Source organism: Hyaena hyaena, unplaced genomic scaffold, assembly GCF_003009895.1.
Source record: "Hyaena hyaena isolate Hyena2069 unplaced genomic scaffold, ASM300989v1 scaffold_64, whole genome shotgun sequence".
Taxonomy (NCBI): Eukaryota; Metazoa; Chordata; class Mammalia; order Carnivora; family Hyaenidae; genus Hyaena; species Hyaena hyaena.
The window spans coordinates 1,574,802-1,591,913 of NW_024080698.1; the positions used below are offsets into that span (position 1 = coordinate 1,574,802).

Consider the following 17,112-nt stretch of genomic DNA (forward strand, 5'->3'; position numbering starts at 1 on the left):
TGCCCCTCCCCTGCTCACGCTCGCACACGCGCGCTCTCTCAAAATAAACAAAACTTTAAAAAAATTTTTTTAACAAAAGATTTTATTCTTTCAGTCAAGTATTTTTAAGGTACTTTAGTCACCTCCCAGGAAGAAAGTATTTCAAAGTCATTTAATAAATTAACAGTGTTTGGGGCGCCCGGGTGGCTCAGTCATTTGAGCCTCCGACTTCAGCTTGGGTCATGATCTCAAAGTTTGTGAGTTTGAGCCCTGCATCAGGCTCTCTGCTGTCAGAGCAGAGCCTACTTTGGATCCTCTGTGCGCCCCCCTCTACCCCCAAATAAATAAAAATAAATAACATTGTTTGAATAATTCATTTTGTGTTTTAAGACTGGACATTAAGTTCAGTGAGGGATGTTATATACAAATATGAAAAGAGTTAAATAATGACCTGAAATATTAAATGACTCTGTTAAATGTTTCTATATAGAAAGATTGTTTATGTTTATTCTTAGCCCTTTGAGCAAGCAAATTCAGTAATCACTTACTTAGTGCCTGCTGTGTGCCAGGCCCTGCTAAGTTTTCCAGGTATAAACACAAAGATCTTTGAGTAAGAGTCTGCTTTTCTCATTTCTGCCTTTTCCTTTGAGGTGCATACCTAGACTACGAGCTAAATAGTATAACTAGCATAGGCAGTGTTTTTATACTTCTCAAATGATTTTCGTGTACATCTTTACGTGAGCCTTACAAGACAACTCTGAGAAGTAATTCAGGCAAAGAAACGAGTTCGGAGTGTTCATGTGGAGCTTGTTTAATTAGTAGTGGCCATGGGATTTGAAATCGGGTCCTGATTTTGCATTTTCTCTTGGTTCTCTTACACCAGTTCCTACCTCTTGGATCTCTCTCTCTCTTTTTAAAATTAAGATAAGAGGGGCACCTAGGTGGCTTAGTCGGTTAAACATTTGACTACGACTCAGGTCATGATCTCCCAGTCCATGGGTTCAAGCTGCGTGTTGGGCTCTGTGCTGACAGCTCGGAGCCTGGAGCCTGCTTCAGATTCTGTGTTTCCCTCTCTCTCTGCCCCTCCCGGATCACATTTTGTCTCTCTCAAAATAAAATAAAGACATAAAAATAAATAATAAATAAATAAATAAATAAATAAAATTGAGATAAGATACAGCATTGCGTAAGTTTAAGGCATGCAGCGTGTTGATTGGATGCATTTATATATTGCAATATGAACTCCATGATCTCTTGACCCCTTAATAATCTGAACCATCAAAAGAACTTACCCTTTCTCCGGAATTAATCTCTCTTGATTTTTCTCCCTCTTCTTATCTGCCATTACCCTCCTATCACATTGTAGCCAGAGTAAATTTGCTGTCTTCTCAGGGCAAAACCCTTCTTCTTTTTGTGATTTTGTGTTTAGAGCCAAAAGTTTGGATTATAGTGATCTCCCAGTTTTTGTGACTTTTTCCATTGTTTCTTACTAGATCATATTCAGGGTTTTATCCTAATTTGCCTTCCTTACTGAGCCAGAATGGATCTTATATATACAGAAAGATTTTTGTCTTTTTTCCCTCCCCCGCCCAAGATTTTATTTTTAAGGAGGGGCGCCTGGGTGGTTCAGTCAGTTGAGCATCCGACTTCAGCTCAGGTCAATGATCTTTTTTGGTTAGTGAGTTCAAGCCCCACTTTGGGCTCTGTGCTGACAGCTCAGAGCCTGGAGCCTGCTTCAGATTCTGTGTCTCCCTATCTGTCTGCCCCTCCCCTGTTTGTGCTCTGTTTCTTTCTCCTTCAAAAATAAATAAACGTTAAAAAAAAAAAAAAAAGATTTTATTTTTAAGGAATTCCTGCACCCCATGTGGGACTCAGAATCCCACCCTAGAGATCAAGAGTTGCATGCTCTTCCCACTGAGCCAGCCAGGTGCCCCACAGAAGGATTTTTAGAGCTAGTTTTTTTCCCTGTGACCTCCCACATTTCAAGAGATAGATGTCAGTTCTCATGCCAATCCTCATGCCCCCTCTCGTTAGGATCTCCTGTAACACCTGGTTAGATGGGTCATGTTTAGTTTACCGTAGTTAGTCTGCTGGTTTGACTTGCTCAGCCATATTTTCATTCCTACTCTAGACATGGGCTTTACGTCAGTCTGAAGATTTTGGAGAAAAGGACAAATATCAGAAGACTTAATAAGTTCCATGATACCTTTTCCTCCTCTGCTATTCTAGCTCTGATGATAAATTGTTGGGGTTTTGTTGTATTTGTGTGTCCACAAAACTCTTGGTTTTCCTCCTACACTGCCTAGAGGGTGTGGGGCTCTGGTAGTTGTTTGTTTTCCATTTCATATTTCTAGCACTGATGGCAGAAAAAACTTCTATTTTGGTCAAATTTAAAATAGTTTTTCTTGAGGTCGAACTTGAAGTAGAAGAATCTTCTCTTTCTACTTTAAAGATAATGATTAGTTAATAGGTATTTTTACTAGTACGTATAGAAGCCTATTAGGGTAACAGGAAATTTACATCAGAGTAATGTAATGCAATTAAAATTATTTCTTATTTTGGATTACTGTTATTCTTATACAAGTGAACTTACTACTAAATTGGAACATCACAAAGAATGTTTTGAAGCCCAGTAACCCAGGGGGAAACAAACATGCCAGGTTTTTTATTACAGTAATTACTTTATCCTCACTGTCCATTAATTAGATTGTCACAAAACCAGAAGAAATACTAGGTAAGTTCGTTGTTTTAACTAAGCATTAACTGGTTTTTGATAAGTTATATTTAATATCCCAATTAGATTTCTGTTCTCCATATTTTTATTACATTTTCTATTTTTGCTTTCAACTTGTAGTGTTTAAAATTCAATAAGATGTTCAGAGATAAGCCAGAAATGTAGACTATTACAGAAGCCTAGGAGATTTAGTTAATCTGACCTAGATGTTCTTTTGATGATTGGGATTTATAATGTGAAAACAGTTCTCAATTTCAAAATGAAACATAGGACTATCTCCCGTATAAGCTGCCTTGCCAGTGACAGGCAGATTAATCAGCCACGAAAAGGAAGAGTTTACCATAAAAGTTGTGCTGTTTAGATCGTTGGTCTTTGGATCAGCGATAATGTTGAAAGTTACAAGCGAATGAATCCAGTCTTCACATTTTGCCTTCTCAAGAGGACTGTCCAGAATTTTTGCAAGGGCTTTTTGGATGCATTTGATTTCATTTGGTTGCATTTTCAGTGTAATGCATGTGAAACAAAACAGGTCATCAGGTGAGAAAACCCTTGAGATGAAATTGTGCGCAAATGTAAATATTGATATTTGAGAATCTGTTTAAACAAGGAATTTATTCGGCATTTCGTTGTCGTGTCCCCAGTGTGCATGCTTGCACGGTTAGCAGGAGAACACTTACACAGCTTCTGCTGTACCCGCTTTTCTGTCATTCTGCCAAAACTCTGAGGTGTTCGTGTCTGCTTCAGTTCTTAACATTACACAATATTATTTTAAGAGATAAAAAATAATGAGGACTTATAAATAAGAGATCAGATTTGAGGGGTACCTGGTTTAGTCAACAAAGCAGAGTGGAGAAAGCAGTAAAGGTACCTCCTCTAGACTGGAGCAGCCAGGGCTAATGAGCATGTAGTTTTCTTATCATAATGCTGTGATTGAAATGTAGTATTTAATGGTGAAGCCCTCTTACAGATGATGAAAATACTATAGTTAGAGTGACAAATCCTTGGAATTATGTGTGAATTGGTTTGCCTTTTATTCCAGTATCCAGAATTGTAAAGGAATTGCTTTGCAGCCAGAGTTATTGACTAGTCATTTCTGATTGACGATATAACCTATGTCTCAGTAATTAAAGTAAACCAAGACTATGAACTAGCTTTAAGTACTTAGTTTGTTTTAAGTACCTAACTCTTTCTTTATCACCCGATTTTACAAAACATGTTAAAAGAAAAAGTAAATGCCATTGGTTTATTGTTGTGATAATGGCTAATAAGTTTGCGTAACATAATATTTTTTGCTTCTTGAATTCATTGGGATCTCTGAAAGAGTATGTGTGCGTGTGTTTGATTTGACATCTTTGGAGTTGATTTAGTTCATTGAGTCAAGGTTTCTTTTTGAACTCAAGAAAGCTTAACCATTTTAAAATTTAAAGATTTATGGAATGGAAATTGACCTGCAAAACAACACTTTGACGTAACTCGAATCTTTTAGATACTGGTTAAATGTAGGTTACAATTTATGGTGTTTTATCCTAAAAGTCTTTGATAACTATGATACTAAGAGGTTTCTTTTATTATATGTTTGGGAAGGAAGCGACAAATTCAGGAGAAGGAAAACTATTTGTCTTGGAAGGAAAATTAACATTTAGCTAAGCTTTACCTCACATGCTGTATGATTATTTTATTTTATAGACTCCAGGCATCAGAGCGCGATCTTCTAGACTTCAGTGGTTTTGTGATCGATGTATTTCGAGTAATCAGGTTTGTCTTTAATTTCTGGCCTCAAGCACCTAAAACTGTGAGTAGAAAGCAGGTGTCCTACATGTCATATGAGCATTTGGGGACTTCGGGACATATGGCATTATTAATGGAAGCAGCGTTCTCTTGGTTGTTTTCCAGATAAGCGGGAGCTTAATTCTTGTTCCTGAGGTGCCGTGGAATCCCTAAAAATTTTAATTAGGCCCTGAAGATTTCCACTTGCTTTATCCTAGTTGTTGGCTTGAGCAGGCTAACCTTGTTTCCTTGGCAGTTTAAATCTGCTTCTGTTCTTAGTGACCAGAGGAGTCGCTTGATGGGAGCCCAGGTGGAATTTCTGCTTTACCTCTCCTCTGGTGCAGATATCTGTTCATATCCTGCCAAGTAAAAGCCACAGGGGACGGGGAGTGTGACATTTAGGTGGAGGAATATTCTTATTGATAAATAAGAGGATGTGCTCACTCTACCCTCCATCCCAAGCATCGCTGAATTCTTCAAAATGCATCTTCGTGGAGGTTCCCTCGATTAGATAATTGTTCTTGACTGCAGAGTCCTTCAGCTTTTTAACTCAAAAAATTTTTTTAATTGTGTTAAAATGCATCTAACAAAATTTATCATTTTAGCCATTTTTAAGCATTAATTACATTCACATTGTTCTGCTTGGCTCTTTAAATGTTGAAAGGAAGTGAATCTGCACTTTGGGTAAAGCTTATTTGAAGGATTATCTAACTAATATTTGTGAACTCTAAAATATATCCTTTACACAGTCTAGATCCATCTGTTAATCTTATTTTTAAGGTTGAAACTCTAGAAAAATTAGTGGAGCTGACGCAGAAGCTATTTGAATGTGATAGAGACCAGCTGTACTACAGTCTGCTGAGGCTATATAGTAAGTAATCTGACTGTTCCTCATGTTTTCCTCTTGCGATGTCTATTCTATTTCAGGTGCAAGAAAGAGGAGTGTCAGGCAGGTCCAGGGATTGTCAAATGTGTAGCCTTCAGCAAGAGGCTTCAGTAGAGGCCAGATGGAATTTTATCACAGAATGTTACATTGTATCACTAGACCCCATTTCTGACCATCTTACTGCAGTAATGAGAAGATGAGAAAAATCTTCATCAGGGTCACAGAATTTAATGGGACTTTTTGAGGAAAGACTTAATTTTTTTCTTCTTTTTATATGTAAGTGCTCCAGTAGACTTAGCAGCCAGTCACTTGTATAAATGGCACCATCATTGACCTGTTCATGTGTATAAGATCTTTTTCCAGAAGAATGCATATTGATATACAAACTCATTGCCAATTTTTTAAAATGTGGTTATATTGTAGTATGGTTTTGACCTCTTCTATATGGTGGACATTTTCTTATATTTTATTAACCTACAAATAACTTCATGGGATGGATATACTGGTTTACCCAGCCAATCTCCTAATGCTAGACATTGGAATAGAATTCAGTTTCTCATGTTAGAAAATAGCGCTGCATTAACTATCTCATCTTTGTGCCGTAATCTTTGTGCATACCCTTAGTTGTTTCCTTGTGCTGGATTTACATTCATGTTCTGAAAGTTTTGATCTCCGTTACCCAACATTGCTCTAGTATGTTGATTCCAGTTTATGCATCTGGGAACTTTGCGGTCTCTTTTAGGGTGTTTGGGTGGAGAGGAACAACGCTTTGAATAGTCAATGACCTCTCCTCCCTTTTTTACTTCATAGATCTAGATTATTTTCTTTTCTCATGGGAAATTTTCCTTCACCAAACACCACAGACAGCAGTGAATAAGTTAGTTCATTTGTCTTTTTGAATTTATATTTATTATCCTTAGAAGCTTTATCTTCTTTGTTGGTGGTATAAATAAGACTTGCCATAAAATTAATGTTTCAGTTGCTGGCTGCATTGAAGCACACACTTCACTATGTAATTCTTCAAAGTCTAAAAATTCTTAAAATTCAATTCTTTGGTTTGAATCAATTCTGGTACATAGTACTAAGGTTGGTATTGAATATACAATTAGAAAACTTAACATTTTCAGAGTTTAGTCCTCAGTTGGTCCTCAGAATACATTATAACCTATATTCACTCAGGTGCCAATTCTTTCCGTCTCCCCTCCCCCTTCTTCCTTTTGAGGAACTACTTCACACTTAACCTTTAATTTTGTGCAGACTTCAAAAGGAAAAAAAAAACACCTGAATTTGTTTCCATACAAGTCCCAGCATTTAAAGTCGTCCTCGTAGAAGGCCCTAATCCCTTACTGTGTGGACATTGAGCAGGGCCCTGCAGATAAATAGGTAGGGCCCCGTGGAAAGAGTTAGGCCTCTGACCAAGACAGGAGCGAGAGAACAGCCAGAAGAACATACGAGGTACATACAGTATTATGGTCGTCCAGGGAAGGCGGGAAGGGCCAGCCTCACAGACTTCTTTTTCTTGTATGCAGGTGACCTTTGCTGCTGCTGTTGTTGTTGTTGTTGTTGTTCCAAAAGAAAGAAAAGAAAAAAACAACTTCTAAGTTCATTTAACATTTCCTTTAGGGATAAGCAGTCTCTGAGTTTTATTATCATTTTTTTTCACCTTCATCCCTTCTCTTTGCTCTATTGGACCCCTCCCTCCAGTTCTTTGCTCTGTATTTGAGCCAACAGTCGGAAGAACGCGGTAATGTGAGGGTGGCCTCTTGTGAGGCTAGAGGCCAGAGGAACCATTATAACGAAGTAAACTTTTTAACCCAGTTTGTGTACTTCATACCTTTTTTAGTGCTATAAATAGATCATGGGGTCGTGATAACCCTAATTCTTCCCTTTCTGAAGAATAAACCAGTGCTCTTCCTTTGTTGACCCCCTCTTTCGATTTTGCCTTCTGACTTGGACCCCTATTTAAACATGTTAACTGATTTATAAAGCACTGTGGACTCAATTTATTTGAAAAGGAACATATAATATGGAATGATATATGAGGTGTGGTCCTATTGTACTTGAAACATCCCTATTTTGGATTCTGGATTTCTCAGAAAGTAATTTGTTTGACCTGCTGGAACTTTTTATGCATTCGTTCTTTCTCATGGTGTCATTTTAGTCTTTGAAAGCAATTGGCCTGATTATTTTGGGGTATTTGTTGAAGAGCAGTTTTGTTTTGTTTTAAAATAGCATCCCCTGCCCACCATACACACTTCCTGTTGTGAATCACAGCATACTGCAGAAACAGGCAGAAAACAATGATACACATTGCCCTGGTTTATGAAGCCAACATTCGTGCGTCTATAATCTAGATGAAGAAATAGAAAATGAAACTTTTCATATGTTTAAATTCTAGTTGTCCTAAACGTTTCATTTTCTACCTGCTCTATACAGTAAGGTGCCTGTAGATGATCTGTTAAAAAGAATCTGTCACAATGCAGATTTTGGTTCTGTCTTTTCTAATAGATTTTCTGACATCACCTTTCATGGTGATAGTCTTGCAAAATTAGTTCCTAATTAGTTTGAGATGACAGTATTTTTACCTTCTTATTGAACATTTTCTTTATATTCTAAACATGACCATTTCTTTTTACATATATACATATAGCTTATTATTTGTATACATTATTGGAAAACAGTTTGTAATTTTGTCTTAAAGTTTTTACAAATTGATTTTTAAAAAGCCACCATTTACACGTTAGCGTTTCTTCTACCTCAGAAGTTATTTATGTGCTTTTTCCCCCAGTACTTCTTCTGGTCATTGACATTTCTCTTCACACTGTGTGGGTTCCTGTCATTATTCTACAAATAAGGCAGGAGTATATTCCAAATTACTAGAGTCAAGCAGTACAGTAGTGTACAGAACAAAATGTGGAACTGTCATTTTGTCCACCCCTCAGAAGTAACTTGTCAGTTGGCCAGCCTTCCAGATTTCCCTCTGTATATTTGTATCCATATGGTTTTTACATATCCACCAATTATTTTGTTTTATCCTCTACATGCTTCATACTCTACATTATGTTCCATGGCTTCCTTTCTTAGTTAATATGAAATAAATCCACAGGGAAAGATCAGTGACTTTTCTCTCTTTAATTACCAAATTTAAGTGTGTGTGTCCTTTGTATTTTAAAAATATACTTCGTGTTTCAGTTTATGCGATCGTGTTTCTTCTAGGTGCTCACATTTTTCCATCTTTGACCAGGGGCAGCTCCTTCACGTTGGCTCCTAGGTCATAGGACACCCCTCGCTTGTCTTGGGTTGTTTTTAGGCAAAACAAGACAGCCCAGGCTTGCCTTGCGCAGTCCTGTCCCAGCCCTGGGTTCCTTGTTTCAGAGTGGATGTTTAGAGACCACAATTTGCCAGTTGCCCCCTCTGATCAGTAATATGAACTTTCCGACTTGAACTACAACCCCAAACTAGACGTTTTCATCTCTTCGTTCAGTACCATAGCGGTTGCTGTGACAACTCTTGTCACACACTGGTCACATCGCCATAAATTACAATCCCACAACAGTGCGTGTTCTGGTGAAATCACCAGTGGTGGCCAGAGTCGTTGGTCGTATAGCTTGCCAGTTTTCAGAGGCTGTGCAGCAGTCAGTCCTCTCGTTCTTTAAAGAGGGCGAACCAAGGGTGCCCGGAGGGCAGGGATGGGATTCGAGAGGCAGAGCGTCCAGTCCTGGGCCACTGCCCGGTGGCAAGTAGATTGCTTGGTAGCAGGGATTTTAAGCCCCAGAGGGATAGTACACAAGAAAGGCATAGCCTTTCTGTCTTCTTGTGAGTTTTTGCACACAGGTGCAAATATTGGTACACTGACTAGGTTGCCTCAAGTTTTTGTTCTGTATTTTGTGATCCAGGTATATTTCCAAGTTTTTTCTTTAACCAAACAAACAAAAAGGCGTATGTGTAAATATAAATGACCAAGTTGTTTCATGCTATAGGCACTGTCTAGTTTTCACGTATTTTGAAATCTTTTCTTGTAAAATCTGCTAGTCCATTTTAATTAGAGGTGCATCTCTGTAATATCTTGTTCTCCCAAACTGGAAGCTTCTGTATACTTGTGCCATTTTTAGAAGAAAATTGTCTTCCTGTAACTCTTACAGTTGAAGGCACAGAGTTGTACATCCTCCACCCTCTTTCTTCTCTTCAGTGTTTGGAGTAGTTATATTAGCTTAAAAATGGATCTCTTTAAAAAGCACCTTAGCAGTGCTGTTTCCAGCTCCTGGAAACCTTTCCTGTATCTTGCACAGTGCACAGTACTCTCGCAGGGAACGCAAGTTTTCCACCTTTTCTCTTCTACAGAATTAAAGATACTGGAGCTTTCGTTTTGTTTTTAATGTATTTAATTTGATTAGTTTTATATATTCACATAATTGAAAAGACACTGTTGAATTTTACGCTACATAAGAACATTCTAATGAAGGATAAACATAATTAGCTTATGAGAGTCTTGTTTTGAAAATAGATTATAAATTTAATCGTTTTGTATGCAGCTGATCTTACTATCAAAGTATGTACAAAATCATTGTAATCTGTGTATGACCTGACAAAATTTTCCTGCTTGGTAGCTTTCTGATGGAGCATGAATGTGTTTTGTTTTTTCTTCTTTGAATTTTTTACTTTTAAGAGTCATTAGTTATCAGAAAACTTAGCTTTTCAGTTGGAGGAGTCGGGGAGAATCTAAGAAATTCCCATTTGTTTTAGTATTTTGAAATTCCTGAAAAACACGTTTTTCTGGAACATTTTGTGCTCTGAAATAACCCTTTTCCTAGAGCCTACTCTATACAATGAAGATACTCTTTATTCATATTTGAAAATTTAAAAAAGATTTTTAAAGGAATATTTATTTGTGCTTAATAGTTGTATTGAACTTAGTGCCATGATATTTTTCATATTTTCTAGTTTTTCACAAGCAGAAAGTTTATTATATTAAATGACTGACATTTTCTTCTTTTAAAACCCGTTAGAAGGTTTTAAAAAGAAAGTCTTGATTATTAAATTTTTGCTATTTGTGAAGACTAGATCATCACATAAAAGGAACATATAAGGAATACCACGTATTCATTCAGTGTGAAGGAATCTGCCTGTTTCCTTCCGGTAAATTTCCCTTACCATATAATACTTGTAGTCTGATGACATTATTTGTTGGGATAAGAAATCTGTCACACAATGTCGTAGACATTCTTTAAGTCAGCAAAAGAGACAGAATTCTCCATATTCATCTAAGTGAAAAGTGTTTGTTGATTTGTCCCTTTTGAAGAAAATCCTACATCTGCGTGCTTTTACTCACTTTAGACCGTCAGCTGTGTATTAAAGTGCATACATGTACCCATCATCTTTCCAGAGTCTCACGGACATAGTTGAATTGTTATCTATCTCAGGTTTTGATTTCAGCACTGGGCAACTTCTCAGTTACTTTAAAAAGGTTCTCAGAGTACGTAGTAAAGGGTAGGAGGTTTGTTGTTTGTTGTTGTTTTTTAATAGGCAAGGGCATTCTATTGTTGAAAATTCAAAAGGTATACAGAAAGAAGTCTTCTCACCTTTGGTGCACAATCATCCTATTCCTTTCCCTGGAAGTAGTTATTTGGGGTAGTGCTTACAACTCAACATCAAAGAGGAGGAAGTGCTAAACATTTTTATGAATTCTACTTAGTATGTTCTTTAATTTTTGCCTAATCAAATTTTACAGAAATCAATGGTGACTGGCAAAGAGCTGATGCTGTCTGGAACAAAATGCAAGAAGAAAATATTATTCCTCGTGCAAAGACATTACGATTATTAGCAGACATCCTTAGAAACAATAATCAGGAGGTTCCGTTTGATGTACCTGAGGTAATTTGTTTTTAACTGTAAGCGTAACAGATGTTGTCAGTATAACGTGAGGGCATAGATGAGCCTGGTTTTATACTAAAAAGATCACTGTATATACCAGTGTTTGTTTAACTGAAGAATTTTGTTTTTAAGTTGTGGTATGAGGATGAAAAGCACTCCCTGAACTCATCACCGCCTTCACGTGAAGAAAGAAAAATCCAGAAAAACCTGTTGAATGCCTGCCAGCAAAAGAGAAGCAAAGGTAAACCTGTACACAGCAGCCTTCTTTCGAATAGCAACATAAGATCTAACCCCACCTAACAAATTAGAAGTGTCCATCTCTAGGACAGAGATGGAACTTGTATAAATAACTTACTTTCATTCTTTAAATTAAAATAGACATTTTGGGTAGTTGGCGAAACTTAAATATCAACTGAGTAGTAGATAATAGTAAGAAATGATCTCATTTTTTTTGGCTTATTTTTTTAATAATCTTTATATCTAGTGTGGAGCTTGAACTCATGACCCTGAGATCAAGAGTCTCATGCTCTTCTGGCTGAGCCAGCCTGGTGCCCCACCTCATGTTAGATATGATAGTGGTGTTAAGATTTATAGGATAGTGTCCTTAAAGTTGGAGGTCTCTAGTGCAGTACTGAGGGATGAAAAAAAATCAAGATATCTGTAACTGTTTTAAAATATCTAAGCCATAAAGAACAAAGATAAAGCAAATCTGGCAAAATGTTAATGATAAATGTTAGATGTAGGTGAGCGGTATATGGAAGGGTCCATTGTACTATATATTTTTCTGTACATTTGAAATTTTTTATAATAACTAAAATAGGCATACATTTTATCAAAAATTATACTTTGAAAATAGCATGATCATGGGTGGGTTTTTTTTGGCAAATGTATTTATTATATATTTTGGTTTTATCTGAAAGCAAAAATGGATTCAGGCCTTAACCACCATAGTAGTATATGTTGAAGTAATCAAGCACTATTTCAGGATTAGAAGCCAGACGTGAGCTCTGTGTCTCACCTTCTTCCTTTTCTCTAGTGGCAGACTTCCCTGATGTGGCATACCTACCGCATTTATGACTACTTTTTTTTTTTTTTTTTTTAATTTCTGAGAGAGAGAGAGAGACAGCATGAGCAGGGGAGGGTCAGAGTGAGAGGGAGACACAGAATCCGAAACAGGCTCCAGGCTCTGAGCTGTCAGCACAGAGCCCGACGCAGGGCTCGAACCCACAAACCGTGAGATCATGACCTGAGCTGAAGTCGGACGCTTAACCGACTGAGCCACCTGGCGCCCCCCTTTATGACTGCTTTAAAACTTTTATGATCATCTTGAACACTCTGATAGCAGCTTGCCTATTACATTATAGACATTTCCATTTAGATTTCATTGTGCTCTTTCAGAATCACATATTACTATTGTTTCTTTTTTGTTAATTTTTCTCCATAGCATCCTAGCATACTCTTTAATTTCCTTCAGTTTTGTGGATTTTCCATGTATGCTTTATGATACTTAAACCGTTATGTAGATTTTTTTTTCATTTTAGTGTTTATAGTTTAGAGCTCTGTTCAATAGAAAGATAAATTTAGAAATTTATAATTTCCTCTTGTTTCTTAATGGAAATTTTGTGACACTGCTGTAAAGTGTACAGGGTCATGAAGAGTAACTTTATCCTTTGTGTAATTTTCCTTTGCTGCATACTTAACCCTATACATCCTTGAGTCCTTACCTTATATATGGTAAACCTAAGTACAAAATTAATTATCATCAATACTGTTTAAATATTCCAGTGGAATTTTTATTTGACTGAAATGAATATGAAATTAGTTTATAGTTACTTTTTGAAGACTCTAGAACTCCTTCATATATTGCCTTTTTAAAAGTTGCTGGCTTAGTTAGTTAAAGCATACGACTTCAGCTCAGGTCATGATCTCGCGGTTTGTGGGTTTGAACCCTGCGTCAGGGTCTGTGCTGACAGCTTGGAGTCTGGAGCCTTCTTTGGATGCTGTCTCTCTCTCTCTGCCCCTCCCACACTCAGGCTCTGTTTCTCTCAAAAATAAACATTTTAAAAAATTTTTAAAAGAATTGTTTTTAAGTGAAAACTCTTAACCAGGTACTATTGTTTATTATAAATGTAGAGATATACCCCTAGTCTGGTTTTACTATGCAATTTACATTTATCGTGCTGATTTTATCCTGTTAGTTCTTCAGAGTTTTTATTCACAGATCTCAGGATTTAAATGCTTAGCAAAATATGAATACTTTGAAATTTGAATGCTTTGCAAAATAGCACTGTATCGAATTTCTTGTTAGTTTAGCATCCTTACTGACTTTCACACCAGAAACCTGTGGTGAATGAATGTGGCACTTTACAGTGATAACCTCTTCCTTCCTTCCTTCTCCCCTTCCTTCCTCCCTTCGTTCCTTCAGCTAGGAGCGAACAATAAACAGAGCCATACCAATTTCTTACAATGACTACAGTTTTAGAAAACAGTAAGATTTTCTAGATTGCTTTGTTCATCTTAAGTGTTTGAATTATACTTATTGTGTATTTCTGTTTAGCAAACCATGCTTGTTGGGGGGGAGACCATAATTGCACTGCCTTTGACCTCTCAGCTGCCTTAAAAGGGAGCCCTGCGTACAGAGTGACACATTTTATCTGTGAAACGTTGGTTAAAATGCAGATATTAGTGTCATACCTTTTCTCTTTTGTTTTCTCTGAGTTTAGCTTGAAAGGTTTTTGTTCATTGTCACTTCAGTTTAAATTGAAGGCCTCATGCAAACTCCCCTAACTTCGAAATACAAGTGTAATGTCTGCTTGTTTAGAAACCTCTAAGGTAGCTCCGAATGGTTTTTTGAGCATTAATATCGTGTTCACTCCTAATTGTATGTACTGCATTTCCTTACACTGAGCTTTATACCCATAGATGTTCATACATGGCAGTTAACTTATGCTCCATCTCTATTGTGATTTGTTTATACACACCAGAGAGTGGATTATAGTTTCAGTTGGATGTTTATAGCCAGGCAATTTTATTTCAGAAAAGTAAGTGACTGAAAAGTATAGTTACTTCTCTTTTGGTAACATCTTTTCATTCACTGACAGTTATTGTGAACAAGTGAAATAAAACTGTTAATCAGTCAAACAAATGTTGCTTAGTTTACTTGTTAGATACCTGTATATTTGAAAATTGTATGTTTTTGTAGAAGTCCTGTCGTAGCCAAATAATTTGATCTCCTAATTTTAGAATTATAGGCTATATTCACTTTAATGCTTTTGTGTTGAAATGTTAACCATTGTAACCACCCACTTATAGATTTAAGATTGCTTTAAAATGGCATCTTTTGCTCCCCTCAATCTAAATTATACCTGAGGTTTATTTGGACTTTAACACGCATTTTGCAGTTTATTTTGAAACTGGGATCGTCTTTTGACAAATTCAGAAGAGCTCTTCTCATTTTTATTGGCCTGAATATGATTTATTGACTTCAGAAAACTAGTGCAGAAAGTAATTTTAAAAGGAAGTCCTTTCAGGTACCTTCCATGTGGCTTAAGTAGAGTTTCCAAAACCGTGACTTTGTGTTTACAAACGTGAGAAGGGTTCCAGCATCTGCTGTGTAGGTCAGTGCATCTGCGAGTGGTATGGGGGGGCGGGTATGGAAACAGAGAGAAATACTGTGGTTTTGGGGCCGTGTTCTAGGGGATTTTTCCCTCCTTTTTGCCATTTCAGAATAATGTTTTCTTATTTTATGTTTTTTTTTCCTTCATAGATGCATATAGTATTTTCCAGAAAGCACAAAAGCAAAACATTGTGCTGAACAATGAAGCCTATGGCAGTCTTATAAAATTACTTTTGGAGAAGGATAACTTCATACAAGCAATGCAAGTGAAAGATGTGTAAGTATTAGTCTCTTTATTAAACTTGTCACTAAAAAAAGTATCAGCTCTCATTAGAGTTTATCTAATGATTTGTAGTGGTAGCAGCTCCTTAATTATCCTCAACTGCACACAAAAGTCCTATGAAATGGTTTTATAATTTTATGGGTTTCTTTTTAACCTATAAAAAAATAACTTTTAGTGTCCCTGCACAGTGCAGTACATTTTATTTGCCTACTTGCCACTCATTTATGATGTTCATACACAGAAAAGTAATTTCTTTTTCTTCATCATACTGTTTCTTGTTCATCAGCTGGATCTGTGAACCTTTTGTGGTGGGAGGAGCCTAATACAATGAAAACACCCAAGGGCTTTGACCTTGGGCAGGGGTACGGAGCATACTTGAAATTTCTATTGAGGAAATTACCTCCCATCAGTGAGCCTCATTTTTTCATCGGTGTGATGAGTGGATGACAGTAAGACTTACATTAAAGATCTCTTCTAGGTGTTGAAGAACATAGAGTGAAGTAGAGAAAATATAGGTGCTCAACACATTTTATTGATTGATTTTTAAAAAATATTTGAGAGAGAGGGTGGAGGAGGGGCAGAAAGAGAGGGGAGAGAAAATCTCGGTCAGAGCCCAATGCAGGGCTCTGTCTCATAAACCATGAGATCATGACCTGAACCAAAGTTGAGTTGTAGGCTTAACCAACTAAGCCATGCAGGCGTCCCTTAATACATTTTAAAAGCCTTTTCTCTTTCCTCTTGTGTTGTGTTTTTTGTTTGATTTTGGACTTAAAAAAAAAAAAAATCTGTGTGGTGTGGTGGTAGGGGTTTTGTTTCCCTGGCTAGTTCCTCAGAGTAAAATACTTTGTTAATCAGAACAAGAATAAAGTTTTCTTACCTGGTATGTCAGGTAATGGACTGTGTTGTCTTTTCCGCAAGGAGTTAACACGAAAACTTGAGTTATTAACCAGAGAGGGCCTAGAAAGGAATAGATCACGGTCCCCTGCTCTGGAATATAGACCTGTCCTGGTCATGAGTCAGTAGCCTTATTTTCAATGGCAAAGGTCAGCCTTTTCCTGTGTATTACAAGTTCTGAAATAATCTCTCTTGGCTCAACTTTGGCCTTCAAAATTTTTAAGTCACAGTACTTTTGGAATATTAAGAGTCTGGAATAGGGGCACCTGGGTGGCTTAGTCGGTTAAGCGTCCGACTTTCGCTTAGGTCATGATCTTGCGGTTCGTGGGTTCGAGCCCCGCGTCAGACTCTGTGCTGACTGCCAGCTCAGAGCCTGGAGCCTATTTCAGAGTCTGTGTCTCCCTCTCTCTCTGACCCTCCCCTGCTCACGCTGTCTTTCTCTCTCTCCTAGAAATAAATAAAAAATAAAAAAAAAAAAAAAAAAAAGAGTCTGGAATAGAAATTGGATGCTTGGTATTCTTGCAATTTGCTGGAAAATTTGGCGTTAGTGCTAGTGTTATGTTAAAGGGATGCACCATAGGTCATATTTACTGTTTGCACATTTTGAAAAATGTATCTGACTATAGATGTCTGTGGAAATACATAACATGCACACATATACAGTAAACATAGATGTGTAGTATATACTTCTACACACATGGACACCATATGATGTCTCTGGTCTTCAACCATCATTTGTATATCTTATAATCAAGGACAATCACACTAAGACTTTTTTGAAAGTTCAGGTTTTTAATGTATTCTGTATGCCATTTGTGTGATTACTCAGTTGCTAATTAAATTACGTATCTCCAAAATACTCGAAACGAGCCCAGTGAGTGACTTGGAAAATTTTGCATTGAACAGCCTATCGCCATCAATAATCATTGAAGTCATCAAGGGGGTATGTGTTTTTCCTAAAATTACTTTTCTCAAGCAAATTATTACCTAAACTCTCTATCCTAACTTTGCCCATATAACAAAATAACATTATCTGAAGCGATAATGTTTTGGGAGGAAAGGGAAGCAGTGTAAAGAGAAGA

General features: G+C 37.0%; 1 protein-coding gene across 1 annotated transcript in view; it reads left to right on the forward strand.

Moving 5' to 3' along the window:
• Positions 1–17,112, forward strand: part of LRPPRC (leucine rich pentatricopeptide repeat containing) — a 109,882-nt gene that overhangs the window by 71,201 nt on the left and 21,569 nt on the right. Inside the window, exons 26-30 of the mRNA XM_039232411.1 lie at positions 4,400–4,468; positions 5,261–5,351; positions 11,095–11,237; positions 11,370–11,478; positions 15,004–15,130. Of these exons, the coding sequence (XP_039088342.1) occupies positions 4,400–4,468; positions 5,261–5,351; positions 11,095–11,237; positions 11,370–11,478; positions 15,004–15,130 (539 nt within the window). The remainder of the gene's footprint in view (positions 1–4,399; positions 4,469–5,260; positions 5,352–11,094; positions 11,238–11,369; positions 11,479–15,003; positions 15,131–17,112) is intronic.